Source organism: Apiospora marii (genome assembly GCF_038362585.1).
Source record: "Apiospora marii strain CBS 49790 chromosome Unknown utg000013l_segment0_segment0, whole genome shotgun sequence".
NCBI lineage: Eukaryota > Fungi > Ascomycota > Sordariomycetes > Amphisphaeriales > Apiosporaceae > Apiospora > Apiospora marii.
This window is the reverse complement of record NW_027117384.1, coordinates 1,031,921-1,054,874: the sequence shown is the minus strand read 5'-3', so window position 1 is coordinate 1,054,874 and position 22,954 is coordinate 1,031,921. Positions and strand designations below refer to the sequence as shown.

The following is a 22,954-nucleotide window of genomic DNA, read 5'->3' as shown; positions in this document are numbered from 1 at the left end:
AACATCACCTACTGTATTCCGCCGTCCACCAACCCCCCACCTATTTTTATTAGTCACTTTTAAACTTACTGAGACCATCTCCAGTCTGTCCAGTGACTCCAGGCTCCATTATCACTGGCATCCTACACAGCCTACCGAGGGGGGCACCTACCAGAAATCCAGAAGCCTACGTAGCCAAAGCCAAGAGGCTTCGTTCGCCTCGACATCTTGCTTACATCTTGCTCCTAAAACCTGCTCAACTCAACCCAACTCAACACCCTATCTTCAAACTTGCCGAGACTTTATGGGCTTTCCTTCCTCTTTGCCCAGCCTACTACTACTACTACTACTACTACTACATACCTACAACTATATCCCAAGCGCGCGGTTGCTCGCTCGTGCCAAGCAGATCAATCGACGACTGTCGATACCAACCCCGGTTTCTTCAAAGAGACCCTTGCCCACAGCACACTTGCTATCCCGGGTCCCCTTAGCACCCGTACCGAGGTGAGCATGGGCTTCATTTCTTTCTACCATCGCATTCAGTACTCTCGCCGCAGTTCCGAAGAAGGCAAGAGGCACAGTCAGTGCCTTACCTTCCAACCCCACACCCGCTTTAATTGGTCCCTCCTTTTGTGTTGAGGACTTCATCAGCGATAGAGCCCCATGGCATCCTCATTCCGCAAGTCCTTTATTAGGACATTTGCCCCCAGGGAATCCCTTCTTGAGTCGTGACCGAGTCTGAACTCGGGTTCGTCTTAAATCATATCCAGCTGTCGCCATCGTCTGTTTCCTTTCACGTCGCACCACTACGCTTCCGAAGTAGAGCATAAAACTTTCTCTTCGCTCAGAGCATTTTCCCTTCAAGGCGCCTTTAAAGTTGAGGACTTCCAGCCTCGGCCTTTTTATTCTATACAATCCATATATACTCCCACCTTGCTGTCCTTTCACACAATACATTCATATTTTTGGTTTTCCTTTGTCCCTCTGGCAACAAGAAAGGCAGTTGAAACAGACACTGCCCCGGTTCTTACACAGCCGCGAAACCTGTATCGCGAGCTGCTGTATAAAGATACCCTGTTTCCACTTCTTGCGTTTCGAGACTTTAGTCTATTTCTCTCCAATGCCACTCCCGCGTCCTCTTCGTCCACCATTCGCCATATTACTAGAACGCATCCGAACTGACCGATCCGAAAAGAACCCCGACATCATAGTCACAATGTCGTCCGCCTCCACCATCAGCAGCAGCACCCGGCCCATGAGCCGGGACCAACATGACACCGGCTTCCCGGAGTCCTTTGCGTCTCGCACGACATCAATGCGACATCCAGATGCTAACACGTCCCCCGGCGCCTGCATATCCGCCGAAGACATCGACCCCGCGAAGACGCTGCACCGGTCACGGAGGTCACTGCTGCTGCGCAAACACAGACGAACCATTAGTCACGGCGTCATCACCGCGGAGGCTGCAGCGGAATATCAGAACGATAGCGCCGTTGACGTAAATGAGAGCAAAGACATGCTGCCGTACGACGACATCCTGAGGCCACTTTCCAAGGACAGCAGCATCAGCGTCGACCGGGTGGATAGCCGGTCGGTCAAGGGCGGTTCCCCACCGAGCTCACCGGCCCAGTCGTCACGTCGCAGGAGCATGTTTCAGAAATGGCGAGGCCAGAAAGCTTAAACGGCCGGCGATTGTGACGACACGATATTCTTTTGGGCATTTAAACAGGGCAGCGTGCATCATCGACTCGATGATTCCGGGCAACCTTTGATGGTATATGGTTGCGGGAACCGAACCTAGACGGACTTCCTTCTACACTTCGAGGCGAGAAAAACACAAAAAACCATTGGTGATCATTTTTTCAGCGAGGAGTTATTATGGGAAAACTCAGCATTGGGCGGATTATTAGCAGGGTTCGGACGCAAATTGACGATATTCATGACCAGCATTGCGTTCTCATCAATTCTCGTCGCCTACATCTTGCTGGTTGAGGTGTCGCGATGAAAACCATTATACTTAATACATTCGTTTGTCTCAATACAACTTGACAGTTGAGTCTTAGCGGGCTGTTAGCGAAGGAAAAACAGCTCTCCAGGGTGAGTATACCTCATATACTTTAGGCATCATCTAGAATATAGCTGGTACACTTTTATTTTACAACACATAAAGACATCTTTTCTAATGGAGTGCTGAGCGTGAGATTGAATCTCGTCCAATGATTCCCCCCCAAGTCCCCTATTCAAACCCAACCGCATAGTGCTGAAGCTAAGGTGCCGATCAACCGGCAATGGGGCTCCATCGCAAAGCTTGGCACGCAGGGCCGTGTTCTAGACCTGATCAGTACTGACAAGTGCTGCCACAGAGCTGAGAAACGCCGGGTGCCGGAACTCCACTTCTTCTTACATTACTCGTCGTGCCACGCTTTGCCTGGGTGCCGAGATGCCGGTACCATTTGATTGAAATATACCAGCCAGACGGGTAGCTATCTCGCGAGCGGAAATTATGAGACAGCATTCCGTTTGCCTTCTGCCTCCTACTAGGTCGGACCTGCTAATGGTCTTATCCGCAAAGTCAATTGACTGACCGACTGCTTCGCTGCTCTACGGGGTACGGAGCCAAGCGTATATCGCAGCCGCGGGGTCCGAGTTGGTCATCAGCTTTTAGTCGTTACCTATCATCTACGGTATGTGAAATACATGTCCTATGCCTAACAACCTCGTGGGCGTACGAACATCACGGTAGACGACGCTCACACGTGGTCCTGCGGCGAACAAGTCATCAAAATTGCCGCGTAGGTAGGACAGGCGAGGCACACCTTGTCAAAGGCAGCACAATCTGATGTCCATTCGCATTCGCATGGGTCCCATCTCCCAGCCCCGAGCGAATGCGTAATGGGGATGAGACGAACACACGGGCGCAGAAAAGAAAAACCACACAGGCGTATCGAGGGGGGGCCGGAAGGGCGATAATGCCTTGGGGGGCTCGGGGGTACGCTGTACAATAGTGGTAGTCGGAGCCGCCGAGCTGGGCGTGACCATCTTCTGAAGGCTAATGTTCGGGCTGTGAGCTGCATGAGCTGCATGCTGCACTGGAGCGCTGCTGAGTCAACCCAATGCGGCTTCTGATTTGGTCATGGGGAAACGCCCATCGGCTGCAAACGTGTTCCTGGCTAGCAGGAGAAAGGCGTAACATCCCGCTGTTAGGTAGATTGCTTTTGTTTGGTCGGGGATGAAATCTCTGATGAAAGAGGCTGCGAGGGCCATGGTTGAACGCAGACAGGCGGATCCTACTCCGTACGTAACCTCTCTTTCTACCTATCATGTTGAGATGCCGCTATGCGATTGGAGGGAGGAGCAAGAGTCCGGGGAAGGACGTCGTGGCTGTGTGGCTGTGAGCTACAGTAGTCAGGTGTTATCCTGATTGAGGCTCAGCACTTTAGCTTGCCTCCTTGCTTGCGCGAGCCCGAACAGTACCTACTGCCCGAAGACTGTGGCAACAGTGGTTACCGTCACCATGATGCGTAAGCCTCTTGTGGCTCGTTTGCCTGGTCCAATTAGACAGAATGCTAGGTAGATGTCTTTGTTGTGCCGCGTAACCGTGCAGCCTGTCGCAGATAGCTCAGATAGGCGCCGGTATCAACGTCAAACAGAATGAATGTGGGCTGATCGCCGAGGTGGTTCGTAAGCTCTTCAGCTTGGCAATGTGGGCTGGCGCGCAGTTTTTCTGCAGCACGTTGACATTTTACTGGAGCGAGTAGGAGCAAAAAGCGAGAAGCAGCGGTACAGATTGGCAGGTAATCTGATTGGTCTCTCCAGCACAAGTGATTATTAAGCCGCTCGGCAATTGCCACTAGCCACAATAAGAACGCCACGATTGATCATCGGATCTCCAGGCGGGAATCCCACCACTCTGCGGGGGGAGGCGATGAGGCACAGCAGAGGCACAGCCGATGAGAGCTCCAGCGAGCCGTTGATCGAGGGAAAAGTTTATTGCCACGACGTATCACGGACTTGGTTGGCGGCATGGAGAACTGGAAGCGCATTGCAATTGCGATAGGGAAGAAAGAACGGATTTACATCATCAAGCGGTACCATTCGGGATTCGGCAGCCGTGGTTGCTCTGGGCGTTGAGAGTATCCAAAATTAAAGGGCCAAACCGGTTGCTCCATTTTCAAGGAAACACTGACTAGACGGGAAGAAAAATGGATAAGCTGCTGGGTAACATGACATCTCGCCTGCTGTGGCTGGGAAAAGGACATGCGAATGGGGGAAAGCGGCAGGATTGGACCAGAGCGGCCAATACGAAAAAACCTGGAAGTGGAATGTCGCAAACGACTGGTTGGGTTGGGCGATGACGCAGTTGTGCCAATTTCGGAGCTTGTGATGCTGGGCTGGGCTCTGATATGCCGGGGGTATCCTATGAGGTAAGTGAGTGTAAGTACTGGCCACTAGTAGCCTGGAAAATGCATCATTGTTGTTGACTTTGCGTTTCGTGCAGGCGGCCGCCGGAGGTACTTGGGTCGCTGGGGGTGACTCTGCCCGTTTTTGCAGGCCACGAAACCGGCCAGCCAAGTACCATTCCAAGGATCCGATCGATCATCAGGACGCATCCAGTCGTCCTAACCCTTCATTCTTCTACCAAAGTGGGCACTCGGATGCCGTAGGGTACCAAGCACTTGCCTGGGAGCAACAAGTAGATTGTCAGTGAGCAGCAGGGCGCGCGCATCCCCCATCGCCTTAGTAGGCTGCATCTGGAAGACTGACTGCGTCTGCATTGCGACTGTTCCCCGGTGACTCCGTCCGCTACTTAAGCTCTCTCGCCCGCCTTGTTTCTACGTCGTTGTTCACTCATCCATTCAATTGTTCACCCGAAACTACAAAACCCATCTGCTCATTCTCTCAACCGTCGAGACCAATTTCTCTCCCAACTACTCAACCAATCCAACCAAACCACCGGTCAATCTTCATTACCAACCAACCGACAACATGCCTTTCACCGCCAGCGATATCTGCAAGATCATTCTTGCCATCTTCCTGCCTCCCGTCGGTGTCTTCCTGGAGCGCGGATGCGGTGCTGATTTCTTCATCAACATCCTGTTGACCATCCTGGGTTACATCCCTGGTATCGTCCACGCTCTGTATGTTATAACCCCATAAACCAGCCCTCCCCTCAAGAGTTCTCTTTTACTAACCAGCCATCTTACCTACAGGTACATCATTCTGAAGTATTAAACGAGACGTCTGTCTTACCGGCACGAGGTTGACGGGGCCTTTCCAAGCTTTGTCTAGTCGCTAAGCGCTTGCGGGATGTTTCTCTCAGCCCGACAGACCGCCCATGTGACGGTTCAAACTAGCCAATGAACAAGCCTCGGCGTTTCCTATGCAACCAGCTGCATATGGGAGGACCCCCCAGCACCCTTGCCTTAATTACAAGACAGGCGTCTTTCGGAAAGAGATCAACACCCAATCTTTTTAATACTTGCACAAATCCTCGTCATTTTTTAATACCCACACCACCGCTCGGCGGCGGCCGCATGTGGGGCCCCAAACCTCCAAGGTTTCTGGGTCTGCATGATGTCCGTTGTTTAGCACAACCACCACGTCACCGAGACACATGATACCACTTTGATTTCTCTCTTGTTAGTTCATTGCGACGACCGTGCGTCTGCAAATACCACTGCGACGTGCATGACGCGAACGGGAAGGGAGGGCAGGAGGAAAAGAGGAGGCTTTGTGACGTTTTAGAGTCGATCTCATTACACGTCCCTGGCAAATCCGGCCATTTCTGCGATGGGAAATGGCGGTGATTGGCCACACTCTTGAAAGGAGGAAAGGGATATACTCTGCATTTATTCACTTCAATGTTTTACGCGCATACACCCTCGGACTGTGTTTGCTAGGAGAGATGGTTTCCCGGACCTTGTACCATAGCCAGGCGACCTCTTGCGAATCCCTTCTTGGGCGCATAGTAATGATGATGAAAGTCGATACCCCTTTATATCGCAATTCTCTCCGATTCTTCGTGAAATCCGCCTACGTATTGATTCCCTTGTGATTGCACATCATCAGCCTTGACAATTTAATTGTGGATGATGTTTGCATCATGTCCCATAGTTGAAACCAATTTTTGCGGATATAGTACCATGATCCTCCGGCTAATTGCTCCGGCACAATACATCGGTGTGATCGCTTTGTCCAAATCACCACCAACAGCTCATTCTGCTTGCGATTGCATCACGAAGAAGCTGACCACAATAAACACGCATGATGAGTATGGCGTCCGATGGCTCCAGTGGTATATACTTGCTCGGAAATATCATCTCCGCGCATGGATTTACTGACAATAAGATCGGGATCATCTAGAGTAAACGTGTATTCATATACATGCAGCTACGCTTGACGACCTGATACGGTGCTAGTCTAGCTGCAGAGATGCCAGTATATATTGTTACATTTATACAACGGGGAGCCACTACCCCTTGGCTTGGTCCTTTTCGGTATCATACAAGCGTAAAGCTTCTATCGAGGCCTGTGTGTGCCCCAATTCTGTGCATCTAACAACAAGGCATTGTGGGTGAGTGATGATATCCGTTGGTTACCTCGACGCGCGCGGCGACGACTTCTTGACGCTCAGGCGCTCGGGTATCCGCAGGTTGGCCATGGCGGGCTCGGCGAAGAACTTGTCGACCCTCTCGTTTCCGTCGACCAGCTGGCCGCCCTGCTCTTTCGCCTGGTCGAGCAGCAGCGACTGCTGCCTCGCCTCCTCGAGCTTCTGCATGCGCTCCTCTGTCAAGCGCCACTCCTTGGGGAACTTTGGCCGCACCTTGATCTGGTGGTGCCTGGTATCAAGAGGGACGTCTTCGAACATGTCGGTTTTGTCCTATAGTCATTCGTAGTTGGTAATTAGTAAACTATGCAACCTCATCCGCCTTCAATAGTCCATCCACCAAAATAGGTATTATTCTTACCTTTGCTTGGGCGACGAGCTTTTCCACGAGATCACCCAGGTATCTCTTGTTCTGGGCCTGGTGGTCAAACTGCTCGCAGCTCATCTTGGCGATGTCGGTTTCCGGGTTCCAGCGCGCGCCGAGGAGCTTCTTGAGCTTCAGCTGCTGGGCCGCGTTCAGGGGCAGGTCGCGCGGCGAGAACTCGACCACCACCTTGCTGGCCGCCGGGTGCTCCTCGCCCATGTAGGTCGTGTATCGGAACCGCAGGCACTGCTCAGCGGTGGGGGGCTCGAATTTCCGTGTAAGCTCTGTGGACATCAAAAGTCAGCTATAGCCCAAACAAAAATGGGTTTAAAGAAACAGAAGCAATTGGGCGGCAACTGACTTGAGAGCAGAGGCATCTGCCACGCCGCCACACGAGCGTATTCTCTGTACTCGCGGAACTCCTCGAGCTTTCCGTGGGCCATGCTCATGATATCGTCGTCGGCCGGCTCCTCGTCATCAATGTCCTCCACCAACATATCTGGGTCCTCCTCGTCCTCTCCCCAGAAGGTCTCCTTCTTCATCTTCTTGGGCACGGCGGTGGCCTCGGTTACGGCGTTGTCGAGCAGGTCGATCTCCTTCTCCAGCTCGTCGAAGATGGCCTTCTGCTCGGCCGTGAAATTGGACTGGTTCTCGTACGTCTGGAGCATGCGCGCCTCCGCCTGCCGCTGGGACTTGGAGGGCGTGCTCTTCAGCGGGTTGCGCCGCGACATCAGCCCTTGGACCTCGTTGGGCACCACATCGGTCTTCAGCGACTCCCGGAGCTCAGCGTTGTCGGCGGCGGCAGGTTTGCTCGCCTTTGCGGCGGGGGCGGGAGCGGCGGTGGGTGTCTCCTTTGCGGCCGGGCTGTCTGCTGGCTGGCTCTTGCTGTCCTTGCTGTCCTTATCATCGGCGCGCCGTGTCGGGGTGGAGGAGAGGGCCCGTTTGGCGTAGAGGGCGGTTCGTGGAGGCGCAATGCCCCGAGCAGCTGTGGGCTGTCTGCTGCAGGAGCGCAGACCGGCCCGCAACGACCGTACCGCAAAGGCCATGGCTGTCAATTGGCTTTTGCAAACGAGGCTGTCCTTATGGGTGGGCGGGATTCGGTCATTCACTCAAAGCTCCGTGATAAAATTCCCACGGTTGACAGGGTATTTCCGGCCCGGCCAATGTTACAGCTCGTCCGCATCAAAAAATGGGTGGATCCCGATTCGAACATTGCGACCAATGGAGGGGCTTGGATGCACTGCTTTGCGAGAAAATATCTAATTGGCTAGACTTCAGAGCATTATGTAATCAAACATCTACCTCCTTCACGACAGCGTCAAGTTGATGAATTTGTAAGTCCAATCCCTGCGCAGTCAGGTCAATGGCCATATGGATGCCTCGTAACGGAAGGAGATTATCACAACTATTTCGACCCAGCGAAAGAATCCACGATATCGTCGTATTTTGTCCAGAATCTTCGCTAGTCCGTCCACTCAGCTTCTCTAGGCATGACATCTTTCGCCGCCTTTTGATTGGAACGACTACCTTAGTATTTCAACTATCACAAGCTTACAACCATCAATTGACATATTAGCAACGAGTTAATTGAGTTGCAGGCCGCAGTATGGCTTTCAGGAAGATCACGAAGCGGTCTACAGGCGTCAGGCATGGGCGATTGGAATTCAACCCACCCTGTGGTCGATTCGAATAAAGGAGGGAATCATTATTCATATTTTCTGCTGCGAAGTACGTAACATTATTCCTATTTGCAATGGCATTGCATCTGTCCCCTCGTACTTATCCCCACTGGAGGTACACCCTCATAGATGCTACAAAACCAACCTTTCATGTCTCCGTTGGTAGCTAAGACTCATGACTACCGAAGGGCAGTTTATCCTGACATGATGTACATGAAGATCAGCCGTGAAATTTCCCATTCTGAAGTCCACGAGTTCTGGTACAGATCCAAAGAGTCCCCCAACCTAATGAAGCTGCGGAAGCAATTTCATGAGACGACCCTCCGATACTGGAGTGGGAAGTTTTGACTTGGATTTGCATGAGAATAGATCCTTAGACGTCGGTTGAACCTGGACGAACGCCGCCATCACGAAACTCGTGGGTGGCCTCATCACCAATAAAGCCAAAAAGCAAACGTCTACGTATCTTGATTCTTGGTCATCAAGTAACCGTTTTCAAACCGGACTCGGTCGTTCAGGTTACTCGAAAGCCAAACGACTTCGATACGTCTAAGAAAGCGAGCAATTTCGATCTCGGGTCTACAAGAATTTTGGCAGGTCGTAATCGCAAGTAAACAGCGTGGTTCATCTATCGCAATAACATAGCAAGGCTGATATCGAGATAATTGAAATTCATGGGTCTAGACATTGATCTCATACTGATAGCTACAAACATACCTCTGTCCTATGAGATCGTGTACAAAGTGTTGTGAGTGATCTGTCTGTAATACAGGTAGGATTTGTGTGTAAAACGTTCACATGGCTCGTTGGGGAGGGGGGTATACAGGCTCGATACGCTGTATGGAACGCAGCTGGTAACTGGTATGACTTACACGGCTGTGTCACTCGCTACAACTTGAACTGTAGAGCGCTTGAGCATTGCTCATTAATAGGTACTGTTGGTGGCTCGTGCGCCACAGCCAAATGGTTGTAGAAAGCATCGGCGTTCGATAGATGATACCTACATCCAACCATCCTTCTTCCACAATTCGATGACTTCCCATCGCCGTGGTGTTGGTTTAAGTACCTAAGTACAATGACGAGCCGTATCTGGAAAACCGCGGCTGCACAGCCGCCACTGCCACAATGCAGATTGGATTAGAAAGGCTGCAACTTTCAGAAAAAGTCTCGATCTTTTTCCAAAAGCGCCACACCATCACCATCACCATCACCATCACCATCACCATCACCACCACCACCACCACCGCCACCATTGCCGCCATCACCATGGCGCACCAGGTAAGTGGGCGCACGGACCCTTCAATTGCTTGCTCCATTTAACGCACGAACCCTTTCATCGCTTTATCCAGCGCACGGGCCCTATCATCACTGCATTTAGCGCACGGACCCTGTCTCCCAATGCACGCCCACCGTGCAGTTACCTTCTCTTTCTCTCTCTCACTCCCAGTTCACTACATCAATGTACTGATCACAATAATATTTTCTAGACCGAATCTCACCAAACCGACTGGGTCATTGTCATGCCCAAGGAGGAGAAATCTACCACCAAGACCTCCAACTTCTTTGCTGACGCCGTTGCCAACCCCGAACACGAGCTTGGCCGTTACATCAAGCCCAGCACGGCTTGGGACGACATCAGTAAGCACAGCACCATCGCAACCATGGCGCCCGCCGACGAGGACCAGATCCCCGGCAAGACTTGCTTCGTCACCGTTGGCGCAACTGCAAGCTTCCGCAGCTTGATCGAGGAGGTGGTCTCGCCCAAGTTCGTTGCCGCTCTCGCAGCCCAGGGTTACGACACCATGATTGTCCAGTGCGGCCCGGACTACGAGCACTTTGAGAGCATCCGACCCAGCGACCCCCCGGTCATCATGTCTGGCTTCTCTGTTGAGAGCAACATCATCGAGTACATGCGAGAGTGTGCTCCCTCTGATGAGCCGCGCAAGCGACACATGGGCCTCATTGTCACTCATGCTGGTAAGTTAACCTTGACAAGCACGTCTTTTCATATTGATTGCTCGCTAATAACTAACTGTCTCTTTAGGAGCTGGCAACATCATGGACGCCCTCAAGATCAACACCCGAGTGATCGCTGTCCCCAACACGGACTTGATGGGCAATCATCAGGTGGAGATGGCCGAAGAGTTTGCGAAGCATGGCTGGCTTATCCAAGGCCAAATCGGGTATGTCTTATCTATTGTCTTTTTTTTCCATTGTTTTTTTCCCTATTGTTTTCCACGAAGTGTGACTCACTACTGACTCTGCATCTACAGCAAACTCCATGAAGCTGTTGAGCAGTCGGCTACTTTCAAGGCTGCTTCCTACCCTCCCAAGCCCCCTCCTGGCAGTGAGAAGCGTGGCCTGGAGCAGATTACCCAGGATGTTGTCAACGGAACCTGGCATGGCACCAGTGGCAGTAAGTACTATACATCATCCGATGTGATGCGAATTAAATGCTAATTGGTCCGTGCAGAAACCAACGACTAGAAGTCTGAGGATGCTGCTGAAGCCACTTCATCCGCCGCTCCTGGAGCGACTTTCACAGGCACCTTGTCAGAGTACCTGCGCGGCCCCCTCCGCTATCTTTGGGATACCATGAGCCCCAGAGATCTTGGCCCCGAGTATGACGATGAGCCTCGCGAAGAGCCTGCCGGCAACTCCGACCAGGAGTCTGACGAGGAGTCTGACGAAAATGCCGACTCTGATGCAGAGCAGTCCGACTCGCCCAAGCCCAAGCTCAAGCGAGTCCTCTTCGACAACGGCGATGGAACCAGCACCGTCACGTATGTGCCTGTCCCCGAGAACGAGTCGCCCGGTATCCTTGGCCGTCTGTTCGGTAGAACCAACAACCCTGACGACGCTAGAGCCAACCAAGCCGGCGATGGCACCGATCGAGACGATGGTACCCTTGATGAAGACGAGCAGCGCAAGCAGGACGTCTTTGACAGCATCTTCCCCAACTTTGGTCAGGACGATGGCTACCAGGAGACCGACCCTGAAGTCTTGCGCCGCACTCGCATGTGGGAGAATGTCGACGACAGATTCGACTCGCTCTTCCGTATGTTCGTTGACTAAAGGAACTCCACGGATGTTTTGCATCATTGGGACATGAGGTCGAGCTCCTATCGCGTGGCATACTTGTTTGTAACCACGAGTAGCTCTTGGCTACGGAAGCAGAGAGAAAAGGAAGGAAGAAGCCTTGAATCTTGCTCGGATTTGCTCCGATGTCATGGACTGATGGTTGGCAGTCCGAGAGAATTTTCGGGAGATGTTTTTGTTGTTTGATGAACCGTAGCATAGGTTCTTGGTCAAGGACTTGGGAGTAGCCCCATCCCGTCCTCTTCCCAGATAGCTACAAGATGATGCACTTGAAATGGATCACTCATGTGCCAATGATAATTGATACTCATTTCCGGTTGGACCGGAATTCTGCACACACCGTCTTCTCCTGTCTCTTAACGTTTTCGCATATGGTCACGATGAAATGAAATGGGCTAAAGTATTGTAGAATTCCATCTTATGTGCGCATGCTCTTCGTGAGTTTCATGAATTCATCTACTACATCTGCAAAGTTTCTATAGAGTTCCAGTGCGTCCTGCAGCGTTCGTCTTACTGCTTGCTTGCTTGCTTAACCAACCTCATCCCATCGACATGAAGCATCTATATTGGACCTCACTCATTGCAGACCGCTGACGCCCCAGATCTTGATGGCGGCATCGCCACCCGTACTGGCGACCTTCTTGCCACCGTCGACCCAGCACACGCCGTTGACGCCGTCCTTGTGCGCGTTGAGGGCCTTGACGCGGCTGCCGGGCTTGGCCATGCTCCAGACGTAGACATTGGTGTCGAGGGCGCCGCTGGCCGCGTGCGTGCCCTCCTCATTCCACGCGATGCTGGTAACACGCGCGGTGTGGGCGGACCAGCGGTCGATGGCGACCGACATGTCGGCCGTCTTGTACGCAAAGATCTTGCCAGAGCTGTTGCCAGCAGCCACGTGCGCGCCGTCCTTGGAAAAGGCCAGGGCAGAGATCTGGGCCGTGCTATTCTTGGCCTCGCCCGAGAGCGTCAGCTTGTGGCTGCCGTCGACCTGGTACAGCCTCACGGCGTTGGAGTCGGTGCCGACGGCGACCTGGGAGCCGTGGGCGGCGATGGCCGTGGGTTGGGCGTCACTGACGGGGAAGGAGGCGACGTGGGCGTCCTTAACGTAGATTTCGACACTGCTGGGAGTAGCGACGTAGACGCGGCCCTCTGCAGTGGCCACGCCCTTTGGTTGAGCAGAGATCTTGAGGGATTCTCCGGCGAAAGTGTTTGCTGACTCGTCGATGATGCGGAGGTTGTCGTCCCAGCCTACACTGTAGGCACGACCCGAGCTGGAGGTGAAGTGGGTGACTTGGTTGGTGTGGCTCTGGCCATCAACGGCCGCGCCAACCCCTGACGAAACGTCCCATTTGCAAACCCGGCCCTCGAAGCTGCCGGTGAAGAGTGTTTGACCCTTGCCCTCGTTGTCTGTGCCCATAGCCGTGATGCTCTTGTTGTGTCCCTGAACCACCTTGGTAGGCGTCGGCTTACCATCCATCAGGTAGTTGAGGTTCCCGTCGAGACTCAGGCTGATGATCAGACCGTCGCTTCTCGGCGTCCAGACGACGCCGACCTGCTGATCGTTCACGCTCACGCCGTCGCCGCCGAGCCGCCATGACTGCGTGCACTTGCCAGACTCGACATCCCACATCTTGACCGTCTGGTCGGCGCTGGCCGTGACCAGGCGCTTCGAGTCCGGTGCCCAGCTGACGGCGAAGATGCTGCCGGTGTGCTCGCCGTCGCCGAAGCTCCGGGTGGGCTCGCCCGTCTTGCCGTCGTAGAGCTGGATCTTCTTGTCGGCGCCGACGGTGACGAGGAGGTCGCCGTTGGGGCTGAAGGCGGTGCCGAAGACGAAGCCCTTGTGGACACCGGTGTGCTTGGAGTTGAACTTGAAGGGGGCGCCGTGCAGGAAGCAGACGGCCATGTCGTCACTGGCGGTGGCGGCGCGCAGGGGCCGCATGGGGCGGACGGCGACGCTGTTGACGACCTTGGAGTGGCCCGAGACCTCGCCGACGCTGTTGCCGCTGTCGGCGGTGATGCAGTGGCCGAAGCGCTCGCGGCCGTCGCCGACGGCGATGATGCGCTGCGAGTCGCCATCCCAGGCAATGTCGTTGATACGTCCGCTAATAATGGCGTACTCGCCCTTGGTGTTGACGGCCTCCACTGCGTCCCAGACGCGCACCATGCCCGAAGCGTCACCCGACGCCACGTAGAAGCCCGAGGGCGAGAAGCGGGCTACGGTCGTTGCGGCGGTGTGTCCGACATACTGTTTGCTTTCCGAAGGGTTGTCGATGGAGCGAAGGAATACGGATTTGCCTGACTACAAAGATGACCACATGTTAGATTTGGAGAACCAGTTGAGTTGGGGTCGTCGTTCCCGTCCTTGGCTCACATACAGCATAAGCTAACCTCTCGCCCTTGGGGTCGCACGAGAGCTGGGTGGGTTGGCCGCGAGCGGTGGCAGGCGACGCTGCTAGGATCTTCTCGACGGTAAGAGACATGCCGGCGTGCTCTTTCTTTGTTGCTGCGCCGCTCTGCTGTATGAAGGGATGGTAGGAGAAAAAGTAAACGAGGCGACTGAAAGAGAGGCTCAAAAACAGCTATGAGAAAAGAAAAGGGGTTGCTGCCAAAAAGACGGTAGCTTATATGCTCTCCTTGTTTACTTGATGCCTGGAGGGGCAGCGAGGTGAGGGGCAGTTTTAGCTAGCTGGGTAGAGCTAGGATCGCTGGCAATTGGCTACCTACCTGTCACTGGGTACAACTGAAACTCGATGCGTCTCGGGGGTATTATGCAGCTAACGGAATGCTAGCTGCTGCGAATTCCACATGCCATCTATTAGTCTCTCGCAACGAAGTATCGCTGGCTATCTGCTTCACATTGATCGTGACGTTTCTCCTGGAGTAAAACCAGTTGTTCACCTCCAGTGCCGAGCCGACGAAAACGACGAATTAAGGCTTCCGAGTGATATCTTGCTAGCTATTGGGGGCAGAAGTTTCAAGCATCATAGGAAGGGGAGCACACATATAATCTCAGAATCCATGAACTCAATTGGCGAACTACCTGAACTATCAACTATCTATTGACGTCAAAGTGCTCGCGTAAACAGAAGCGAAATGACCACCACTGGACACACCAGTGAAATCACCAATTCATTATTGGTATACTTGCTTCTCCTTCTCAATCAACCAGTTGACTCCGTTAAATCAAATCGTCGAGCGCGAGTTGGTAATTTACCAAGCCGTACCACCACCAGACGACTGCCAGTCACCACCAAAGCCAGCGCTGCCATTGGTATCACCTTGGGAGGCGAAGCCCTGGTCGGCAGAACCAAAGCCGGAATCAGCAGAACCAAAGCCGGCATCAGCAGAACCGAATCCGGCATCAGCAGAACCGAAGCCACTGGGATCCATGGAAGAGTTCGGATCGACTGTAGGATTGGTGCATCGAGACTTGAAGTGGCCCATCTCACCACAGTTGGAGCACTTGACACGACTCACTATGGACCGGGTCAGTATCACACATCTAAATCGACTTGTGTTTGGTGTTCAAATGGCAAACTTACTATCGCGAGGCTTGGGGCAGCCGCGAGACTCATGACCAAACTCGTCACAGTTACGGCACTGGACCTTCTCCATGTTCTTCGGCTCGGGGCATTCGCGAGAGGTATGTCCCTCGCCATCGCAGTTGCGGCAGATGATCTTCTTCTCTTCGGTGCAGTCTCGGGCACGGTGACCTTCTTGGCCACAGTTGTGACAGCCGCCACCGCCACCACCACCCTGAGGGCAGTCGCGTGAGAAGTGGCCGTCTGAAGTAACATATTAGCTTAGTCTCATCATCGAACACATTATGAACTTACTCTCGCCACACTTGCGACACTCGACGTTGTCGAGATTGGGAGGCTCAGGGCAGTCTGCAACCTTGTGGCCAGGCTTGCCACAGTTCTTGCAGGCAAACTTGTCGACTCTGGGAGTTGGGCCTATAGGTGGTCAGTAACGTAACCAACGAGCTGATGGTATGCAACTTACAGTCGCGAACTCGGTGACCCTCTTGTTCGCAATTGAAGCAGATGATCTTAACCCGTTCTTTCTCAATCTTATCATCCGGGCAGTGCTTCGCCATATGGCCGTACTTCTCACAGTTGTTGCACTTTGTCAAACCACGGTTGACCGGCTCGCCCGCGTCAGCCAGGCGTGCCATGTTCTCCTCTGCATCCTTGGGCCAGAGAGCTGCCTCGCGAGGCCGAGCAGCGCGTGCGTCAAAGCGGTAGGTTACCTGGTACTTCTTGTCCAAGTTGCCCTGGAAGTCCATGTTGGTCAATGAGCCGAGCATGGCCGGCTTCTCGACAGCGATGAGGTAGACGCCCATGTCTTGGTTACGGAAAGCCGTCTCCAAGTCCTGGTACGTGATCTCCGGGGTCGACTTGACATAGCATTGGACGCCTTCCTTGACGTCATCCAGGTCTCGGATATTTGCGCCCTCGACGATCATCTCCCAGGCAGCCTCAGCGGAGACATCCTTGACATCATCGCGGTTGACAACGCGAGCATTCTTGCAGTCCACAACAGCATGACCTACAGTAAAGTAAATGGTCAGTGAAGTTCGAGTAAACACGAAATGATAAATCGTACCTTCCTGCTGGCAGTTGTTGCAAACCATGGGACCACGGTCGGGACAGTCAGCAGCTCTGTGTCCCTGTTGGCCACAGCTGCGGCATTCACCCGTGAACTCGCGGGGCTCCTGAGGGGGGCAAGTAGGATCAGGGCACTGAGAGATATAGTGGCCCTCCTCGTTGCAGTGTCGGCAGCGGATGACACGGGGCTCAGGGCAATCAGCCTTGTTGTGACTTGGAGAGATCAGCAAAAATGTTCAACAGAGTAGAAACCACCAGAGTACGAAATGCTTACCCTTCCTGGCCACAGTTGTAGCAGGCGCCGCCTCCGCCACCGCCTCCATCAGTAGCACCAAAACCTTGGTCACCTCCATCGAAACCATTGGCCTGGTTGCTACCAAACTGGTCACCACCGAAGTTGTCGTCGAATCCGCCTGATTGACCACCACCGTAGTGGTCAGAGGGAGAGTTCCAGTCACCCATCTTGATGAACCTTGATGACTACGAGCTGTGAACGAATATGTTAGAAGTGTGCATAGATGGATTGGACAAGGTAGGCGTGGAAGAGATTGATCTTCAGCTGAACACGACTGGTAGAGTGATGGATGTAAAAAGCAGGATGGGCTAGGGTTGAAAACAGCAGGCTTGCGGACACCAAGTGTATGAGATTGGATGGGAGATGTCAAACAGTCAAGGCCTTGTTGATGTTGGACGCGAGAGAAAAAGTGCAATGTGGGGAGACGTCAAGAACCTAAGGTTGGACTCGAGTGATGAAGGGTGATGTGGGACAGGGAATATCCAATACTTGAGGAAGAGAAACCAAACCGCGTGTTGGTGCCTTGTTCTCCATACAAACCGAACGTTGACTTACAACTGCAAGAGGAGAATTGTGTGATGAGACACAGGCAATGGAAGGTTGGATGAAAGAAAAAAGAAGTGAAGTGATTGGGTAGTCCGTTCAGATCTTACAAGATCTGATGTTGACTGGGAAGTGAAGGCTCGTATATGCGTGGTGGAATGGGTGATGAGGAGACCCATGAAAGGTTGGGAGAGGAAGAGGGAGATGACGAGACGCCAAGGTAGAAATGGCATGAAAATGAAATCGAACAAACCTGGATGGGGAAAATAATTATCACTTACCTTGATGATGCGTGTGAGGTTGGTTGGGTTGGATGCGTATTAGCAGGTGGGAGACTCCAAAGTTGATGTTCAACGTGAAGCAGTCGGAAGGGAAGACCGCCGGTCGAGAAAAGGAAAAAAAGGTGTGAAGAGGAATCCTCTGCAAGAGAACTCAAGAGAGAGGTGGATGTGGAAAAGATCGAGAAGTTCTGCCCTGGATGGTGGCAGAAAACAAATAAGTACAATGCGTATTGGCGGATAAGCGGGCCCCTGATGCTAACCTTGGGGGAGGAAGGAGGGCAACCACTAAATGGTAGTGACCCAAGAGTGAGTTTGGCAGGTACGTTAGGGAAGCTGCGTGGCCTAATGCACCTGCTTGATGTTCTGTTACAATGGTACCCCTCGTTCGGCGAGGATGATGGTGATCTTGCTTTGAAGACAAGTGAGTCTACCTGGGAAAGCTGCGAGGAGGCATATCAGTATGAGCCCTCGCCCAGTTATGTGAGGTGAGAAGAGAACTACACTCTGTCACTGAGCACACACGGCAGATGTAAACAAGGGATATGGGTGGCCACCTACCTTGCCTTTGTTTACTTGGTGTGGATAGGTATATGTATTGTATTCTAGACGGGGAACCAAATGGGGAAGGGGATCAAGGACAATGTCAGTCTGGGCGTGCTGTGACTTATGGCCAACGGGAAGGATATCACCAGGCCAATGCTGCCCCCATCTACACACACGAAAGCCAGTGCTCCAGTGATATGTAATATGGAGACAGACTTGCTGAGTGGGTTGAAGAGATCCAACCTCATGTCCTTCCGGATCAACAGGGAAAACTACATGACCTTAATTGACAACAAGGACCTTAGCCGTGATATCTTGTTATACGTCTGGAACCCAGTGGCATGTTGTTTATACAGCAGACTGTATCTCCTCGATGCCATTCTTATTTCTGTATGGGAGCAACCTGGTGACCCGGCCAACTTTTGTACCCAAGAATACCAACAAGACCATTCAACCTGGCAGCACAGACATGTCCCTCCTTGGATATTGAATTAAGATCACGTTACAAGGCCTACAGGTAGTCAAGATCAAGGTGAGCTTGTGGCATTGATGGAAGCGATATTCGTTCAGAAAACCGACAAGTGGGTTTTATATCTTGGGTTGCACCGGCAAACGCTATGGGATAACCACACCAACAAGTAGCGTGGAATTCATTTGGAATAGTACTTAGATAATAATGTACAATGCTGATGTTTGCTGCAATCACAAATCCTCGCAACTGATTCAACTTCCGAGTGTCTGTTCGTTTGTAGTTATTTCATACGACGACATAGCGTTTTGCGTAGCTCAAGCTGTGGTTGTCTCTTTATCATCATAAGCCACGAGGAAGACATTTCCATTGCAGATTCAACCTCATCAGCTACCAAGCACATGCATAGAGACCATGGTCAAAGATGAAGCAATGCTTGTTGTTCTAGAATCCTATCATACCTTTCCACAGCTCAAGTAGACATACTCAGCTTGCTGGGATAAAACCATCATCGTATGTTGAACTGCAGCATTGGAGTTGCGGAATCGACATTGACGTATTGCCCTACAAATTAGGCCATGGCGTTTTCATTCGGAGCCCAGTACACTGGTGGCTTATATCCCATCTGATATACCGAACCCTAAGCAACACCATCATGGTGAGGCTACTTGCATGTCGTGTCAAAGTTGGGTGCCAAATTGGGGGGGCCGGGGTACGTCGCGCCGTCTTGGACGACTTCCTGAAAAGGATATCGCCGAAGCCGCTTATTCGATGGTTCCCCAGCATGCATGTGCAATTGGACTTTGGGGTACGTAATTGTCGCCAATATCCAGCTTTGGCTATGACATGGTCTCCTCTCGAAAAACCGAAAACCCATGTCCTTTCTGCAAGATCATGACATCTCGGCCATTTGAGAAAAGGATCGGTGTCCACAGGTCCCTAATGAGGTATGCATTGGTGCATGAATGAGCTATCCCCCACCTCATCTGAAGTTCAATTCTGGCCACGGACGATATGTGTGTGGAGCGCAGGTTACCCCTGTCTAGTGCCAGGGACCGACCGACGACTGCAACCCCTTCCCCAAAGATGAGATGTTCGATCGAGTCATGGGGCTCGCAATGGCCGCCGGGCGCAACTCATTCTCGACCTTCCTTACTCTATTAGTGGCCGCAGGAGGACCTCGACCCGTGGTCATTTCGGGAGCAATGCCGCCTTCGGTGGTGGGTGTGATGCCCCGATGCAAAGCCTCAGTATGGCGACATTTCGAGCAAGCATCTTCTATATAAAGACGACCATGTCGCACGCACCCAGGATGAAAGGCTTCCCCGTTCCTGTTGCTTTTGCTTGAGTCGCTTCCATCCCACTGCAAAGCCCAGAGCGACCGGCATCATGAAGTACCTATCCGCAGGCCTCCTTTCTCTTTCAGGAGCCGTCTCCGCTCAGCAACAGCTTTGGGCACAATGCGGCGGCCAGGGCTATACCGGTATCAAGACGTGCGTTGAGGGTGCTGTCTGCCAAGTATCGAACGATTACTACTCGCAATGCGTCCCAGGTATGCCAATATCTAAAATCTACATATATTAAAAGAAGATGAAAATGGGCACTGACCAAGACAAGGCACCGCAGCGCCGACATCTGCTCTTCCCAGCACCACGCTCCAGACCAGCGTAAAGTCTGGAAGCGCCGCGACCAGCACCAAGATCAACGTGCCCGCTAGCACCAGCTTCGCGTCCACCAGCGGCACCAAGTTCAACGTGGACGGCGGGACCAAGTACCTCGCCGGCACCAACAGCTACTGGATCTCGTTCCTGAACAACAACGACGACGTGGAGAAGGCGCTCGACACGCTGAAAAACTCCGGCCTGAGGGTCCTGCGCGTCTGGGGCTTCAACGACGTCACCAGCAAGCCCGGGTCGGGCACCGTGTACTTCCAGCACCTATCGGCGGGTGGCTCGACCATCAACACGGGCGCCGACGGCCTGCAGCGACTCGACTACGTCGTGGCAGCCGCGGAAATCCGGGGCATCAAACTCATCATCAACTTTGTAAACAACTGGGACGACTACGGCGGCATCAGCGCCTACGTGAGCGCGTTCGGCGGCTCCAAGACGAGCTGGTACACCAATACCGCCGCGCAGGCTCAGTACCGCAAGTACATCGAGGCCGTGGTGTCGCGGTACGCCAGCTCGCCCGCCGTCTTCGCCTGGGAGCTGGCCAACGAGCCGCGCTGCAACGGCTGCAGCACCGATGTCATCTACAACTGGGCCGCCAGCACGTCCGCCTACGTCAAGAGCCTCGATCCCAACCACATGGTCACGTTAGGAGATGAAGGCATGGGCTTGCCGGGTGATGGCAGTTATCCTTACCAGTACGGCGAAGGAACTGATTTCGTCAAGAACCTGGGGATCAAGACGCTGGATTTCGGCACCTTTCACATGTATCCAGACCACTGGGGCACCAACTACGACTGGGGTCATGGATGGATCGAGGCCCATGGTAAGGCGTGCGTCGCAGCTGGTAAACCATGCATGTTGGAAGAATGTGAGTTTCTATATACCCCTTTCCTGCTCCTCGGCGAAATTAACCAAGAATTGCAGATGGCACGACGACAAACCACTGCCAAAACGAAGGCCCATGGCAGAAGACATCACTGGCGACTCCGGGAATGGCAAGCGACCTCTTCTGGCAGCTGGGTGTGCAACTTAGCAGCGGTCCAACCCACGATGATGGCTTCACTGTCTATGATGGAACTTCAGACTGGACATGTTTAGTTACCAACCACGTGGCTAACATTCAGTAAAACGGTATATAGCATAACCATGACTCGGGTTCTTCTTGCATATAACACGCATCATATAATGTTCGCCTTTGATCGCCATGAAAACTACCCCTGCACGTCTCATAACACATCCATACTTCGATTCCTGGTACCCGGCAATGATTTGCTACGGTTTACTACAAGGGCCTAGGAGAAGAAAAGAGTATGAGGCGATCGAGGTATGCGCATGCCATCTCGAAGAGCGCGAGCCACGCACCCTCGAAATCTGGAAAAGAGCTTTTCAAGTGTGTTTTTACAAGCCGAGGCATTGCATATCATTGGTATCGCTGTTCCTATTGCAAAAACAGCAAGAAGTCGGAGGTCGGTTAAACGGCGTGAAATACAGTATCCACTTGAATCGAACCGTAATTAATGCCAAGTAATGAGTCTTCTGTACTTATGTATACATGTTCTGTATTTATGACTCTCGACCTGAAATGCATGGAAGCCAAGCTGGCCACAGGTAGAGCAGCTGAAACATCTCTTGAAGAAAGTCGTGATATCGTATTTGCCAGGGTATCTTAACGTTCTCGTTCTTTGTTGGCATGAAACATCGTACAAACATCGTAATGAAACCGCCCTCTAACGCGATGGTAGAATCGCAGGGGGTGGAGCTGAAGGAATGGTAGAGTCGTTAGGGGAGGAACCGTCATATGCCGGAGGACTGGATGCTCGGATATCTGCAGGCCCTCCCGGTCTAGGCGCCGTATGGGTTTCTGTTGTCGGTGGCGCCACGGACGCTGCCGGTGTGCCCATCTCGATATGGCTGTCCTGTTGCGGACTCTTGGAATACGCCGGTGGCGCTTCGCCCAGCTCGTTCAAACCTTCCTCCCGGCTGGGGACGCCGAGCCCAAATCTTCTTCGCCCCACACCACGAGGAGCATCCCCAGCACCGGCCCATTGCCAACGAGATGCGCCTGCTGGGCGTCTGTACCTGCTCGCTTCCAGGTCTCGGTCGGGTGGGTTTGCGCCGAATGCCCTCAACATCTTGTTCCTCCTGCGATAGCGCATACAGGTCATCAAGACGGCGGCGATAGCTAGCACGACGATCGGGACCATTACCCAGGTAAATGGGTGAGCGTTATTGCTTCCCATCCCATCGTAATCTGGATCATCATCTGAAGACATTTTGCCTGGCTGCCCTGAAATTCGCGAAGCCTGGTGTAAGTGGAGAAGTGTTGCCCAATTGACCAGTAATGAACCACAGATGTAAGAGGTGGCAGCAGATGTCGAATGCGGTCCTGCGACTAAGTCAAGAAGAACCGGCTGTTAATGATGGGATCCGGAGAATTCAGACCGGAGATGGATTCCTACTTACGGCGAAGCGGTGCCTACCGCTGTGTGGCGATTGAGTAGATGGGCTGTATGTCGCTTCGAGCTTTCATGAGACCAGCTCTTGAATTCAAGGTAACCCGCTCAAATCGTTGCATGCACAAGCTGGTGGAGGGCAAAGGGCAAACCAGTCTTGACAAGTCAAAAAACGGATCAACGTGAATACAATAGGCGAGAGGAAAATGACGAGATTATTAGAAGATGGAAGAGTGGGAATCCGTCTGAAGTTGAGGTGACGTTTGCGTAATTCCCGATATGGTCGAACGCGTACTGCCACAGCAATTGCTCTTGTTCTGGTGACCGACCATTGACATGAGGGAAACCTAGGTAGT

At 52.8% G+C, this 22,954-nt stretch overlaps 8 protein-coding genes across 8 annotated transcripts; 4 read left to right on the top strand and 4 right to left on the bottom strand.

Annotated features, from left to right (window-relative positions):
• Nucleotides 1-1,198: 1,198 nt before the first annotated feature.
• Nucleotides 1,199-1,663, top strand: PG985_015467 (uncharacterized protein; the record flags this gene model as incomplete). Its single annotated transcript, XM_066835233.1, has 1 exon — nucleotides 1,199-1,663. The coding sequence occupies one exon, from the start codon at nucleotides 1,199-1,201 to the stop codon at nucleotides 1,661-1,663; it is 465 nt and encodes a 154-aa protein (XP_066676436.1).
• Nucleotides 1,664-4,968: 3,305 nt separating this feature from the next.
• PG985_015466 (uncharacterized protein) lies at nucleotides 4,969-5,214 on the top strand (the record flags this gene model as incomplete). Its single annotated transcript, XM_066835232.1, has 2 exons — nucleotides 4,969-5,120; nucleotides 5,193-5,214. The coding sequence occupies 2 exons, from the start codon at nucleotides 4,969-4,971 to the stop codon at nucleotides 5,212-5,214; spliced, it is 174 nt and encodes a 57-aa protein (XP_066676435.1).
• A 1,363-nt stretch (nucleotides 5,215-6,577) lies between these two features.
• On the bottom strand, nucleotides 6,578-7,999 carry PG985_015465 (mitochondrial 37S ribosomal protein mS35; the record flags this gene model as incomplete). The annotated part of the gene is made up of 3 exons (XM_066835231.1): nucleotides 6,578-6,862; nucleotides 6,951-7,237; nucleotides 7,315-7,999. 3 exons carry the CDS (start codon nucleotides 7,997-7,999, stop codon nucleotides 6,578-6,580), a joined length of 1,257 nt encoding a protein of 418 aa, XP_066676434.1.
• A 1,758-nt stretch (nucleotides 8,000-9,757) lies between these two features.
• PG985_015464 (uncharacterized protein) lies at nucleotides 9,758-11,707 on the top strand (the record flags this gene model as incomplete). The annotated part of the gene is made up of 5 exons (XM_066835230.1): nucleotides 9,758-9,910; nucleotides 10,120-10,609; nucleotides 10,677-10,815; nucleotides 10,906-11,048; nucleotides 11,190-11,707. The coding sequence occupies 5 exons, from the start codon at nucleotides 9,758-9,760 to the stop codon at nucleotides 11,705-11,707; spliced, it is 1,443 nt and encodes a 480-aa protein (XP_066676433.1).
• A 601-nt stretch (nucleotides 11,708-12,308) lies between these two features.
• On the bottom strand, nucleotides 12,309-14,211 carry PG985_015463 (WD domain-containing protein; the record flags this gene model as incomplete). The annotated part of the gene is made up of 2 exons (XM_066835229.1): nucleotides 12,309-14,030; nucleotides 14,107-14,211. 2 exons carry the CDS (start codon nucleotides 14,209-14,211, stop codon nucleotides 12,309-12,311), a joined length of 1,827 nt encoding a protein of 608 aa, XP_066676432.1.
• Nucleotides 14,212-14,941: 730 nt separating this feature from the next.
• On the bottom strand, nucleotides 14,942-16,803 carry PG985_015462 (zinc knuckle protein; the record flags this gene model as incomplete). Its single annotated transcript, XM_066835228.1, has 6 exons — nucleotides 14,942-15,207; nucleotides 15,274-15,516; nucleotides 15,568-15,687; nucleotides 15,737-16,282; nucleotides 16,340-16,554; nucleotides 16,616-16,803. The coding sequence occupies 6 exons, from the start codon at nucleotides 16,801-16,803 to the stop codon at nucleotides 14,942-14,944; spliced, it is 1,578 nt and encodes a 525-aa protein (XP_066676431.1).
• Nucleotides 16,804-19,861: 3,058 nt separating this feature from the next.
• PG985_015461 (glycoside hydrolase family 5 protein) lies at nucleotides 19,862-21,272 on the top strand (the record flags this gene model as incomplete). The annotated part of the gene is made up of 3 exons (XM_066835227.1): nucleotides 19,862-20,024; nucleotides 20,090-21,013; nucleotides 21,070-21,272. The coding sequence occupies 3 exons, from the start codon at nucleotides 19,862-19,864 to the stop codon at nucleotides 21,270-21,272; spliced, it is 1,290 nt and encodes a 429-aa protein (XP_066676430.1).
• A 600-nt stretch (nucleotides 21,273-21,872) lies between these two features.
• On the bottom strand, nucleotides 21,873-22,418 carry PG985_015460 (uncharacterized protein; the record flags this gene model as incomplete). Its single annotated transcript, XM_066835226.1, has 1 exon — nucleotides 21,873-22,418. The coding sequence occupies one exon, from the start codon at nucleotides 22,416-22,418 to the stop codon at nucleotides 21,873-21,875; it is 546 nt and encodes a 181-aa protein (XP_066676429.1).
• Between the last annotated feature and the right edge of the window lie 536 nt (nucleotides 22,419-22,954).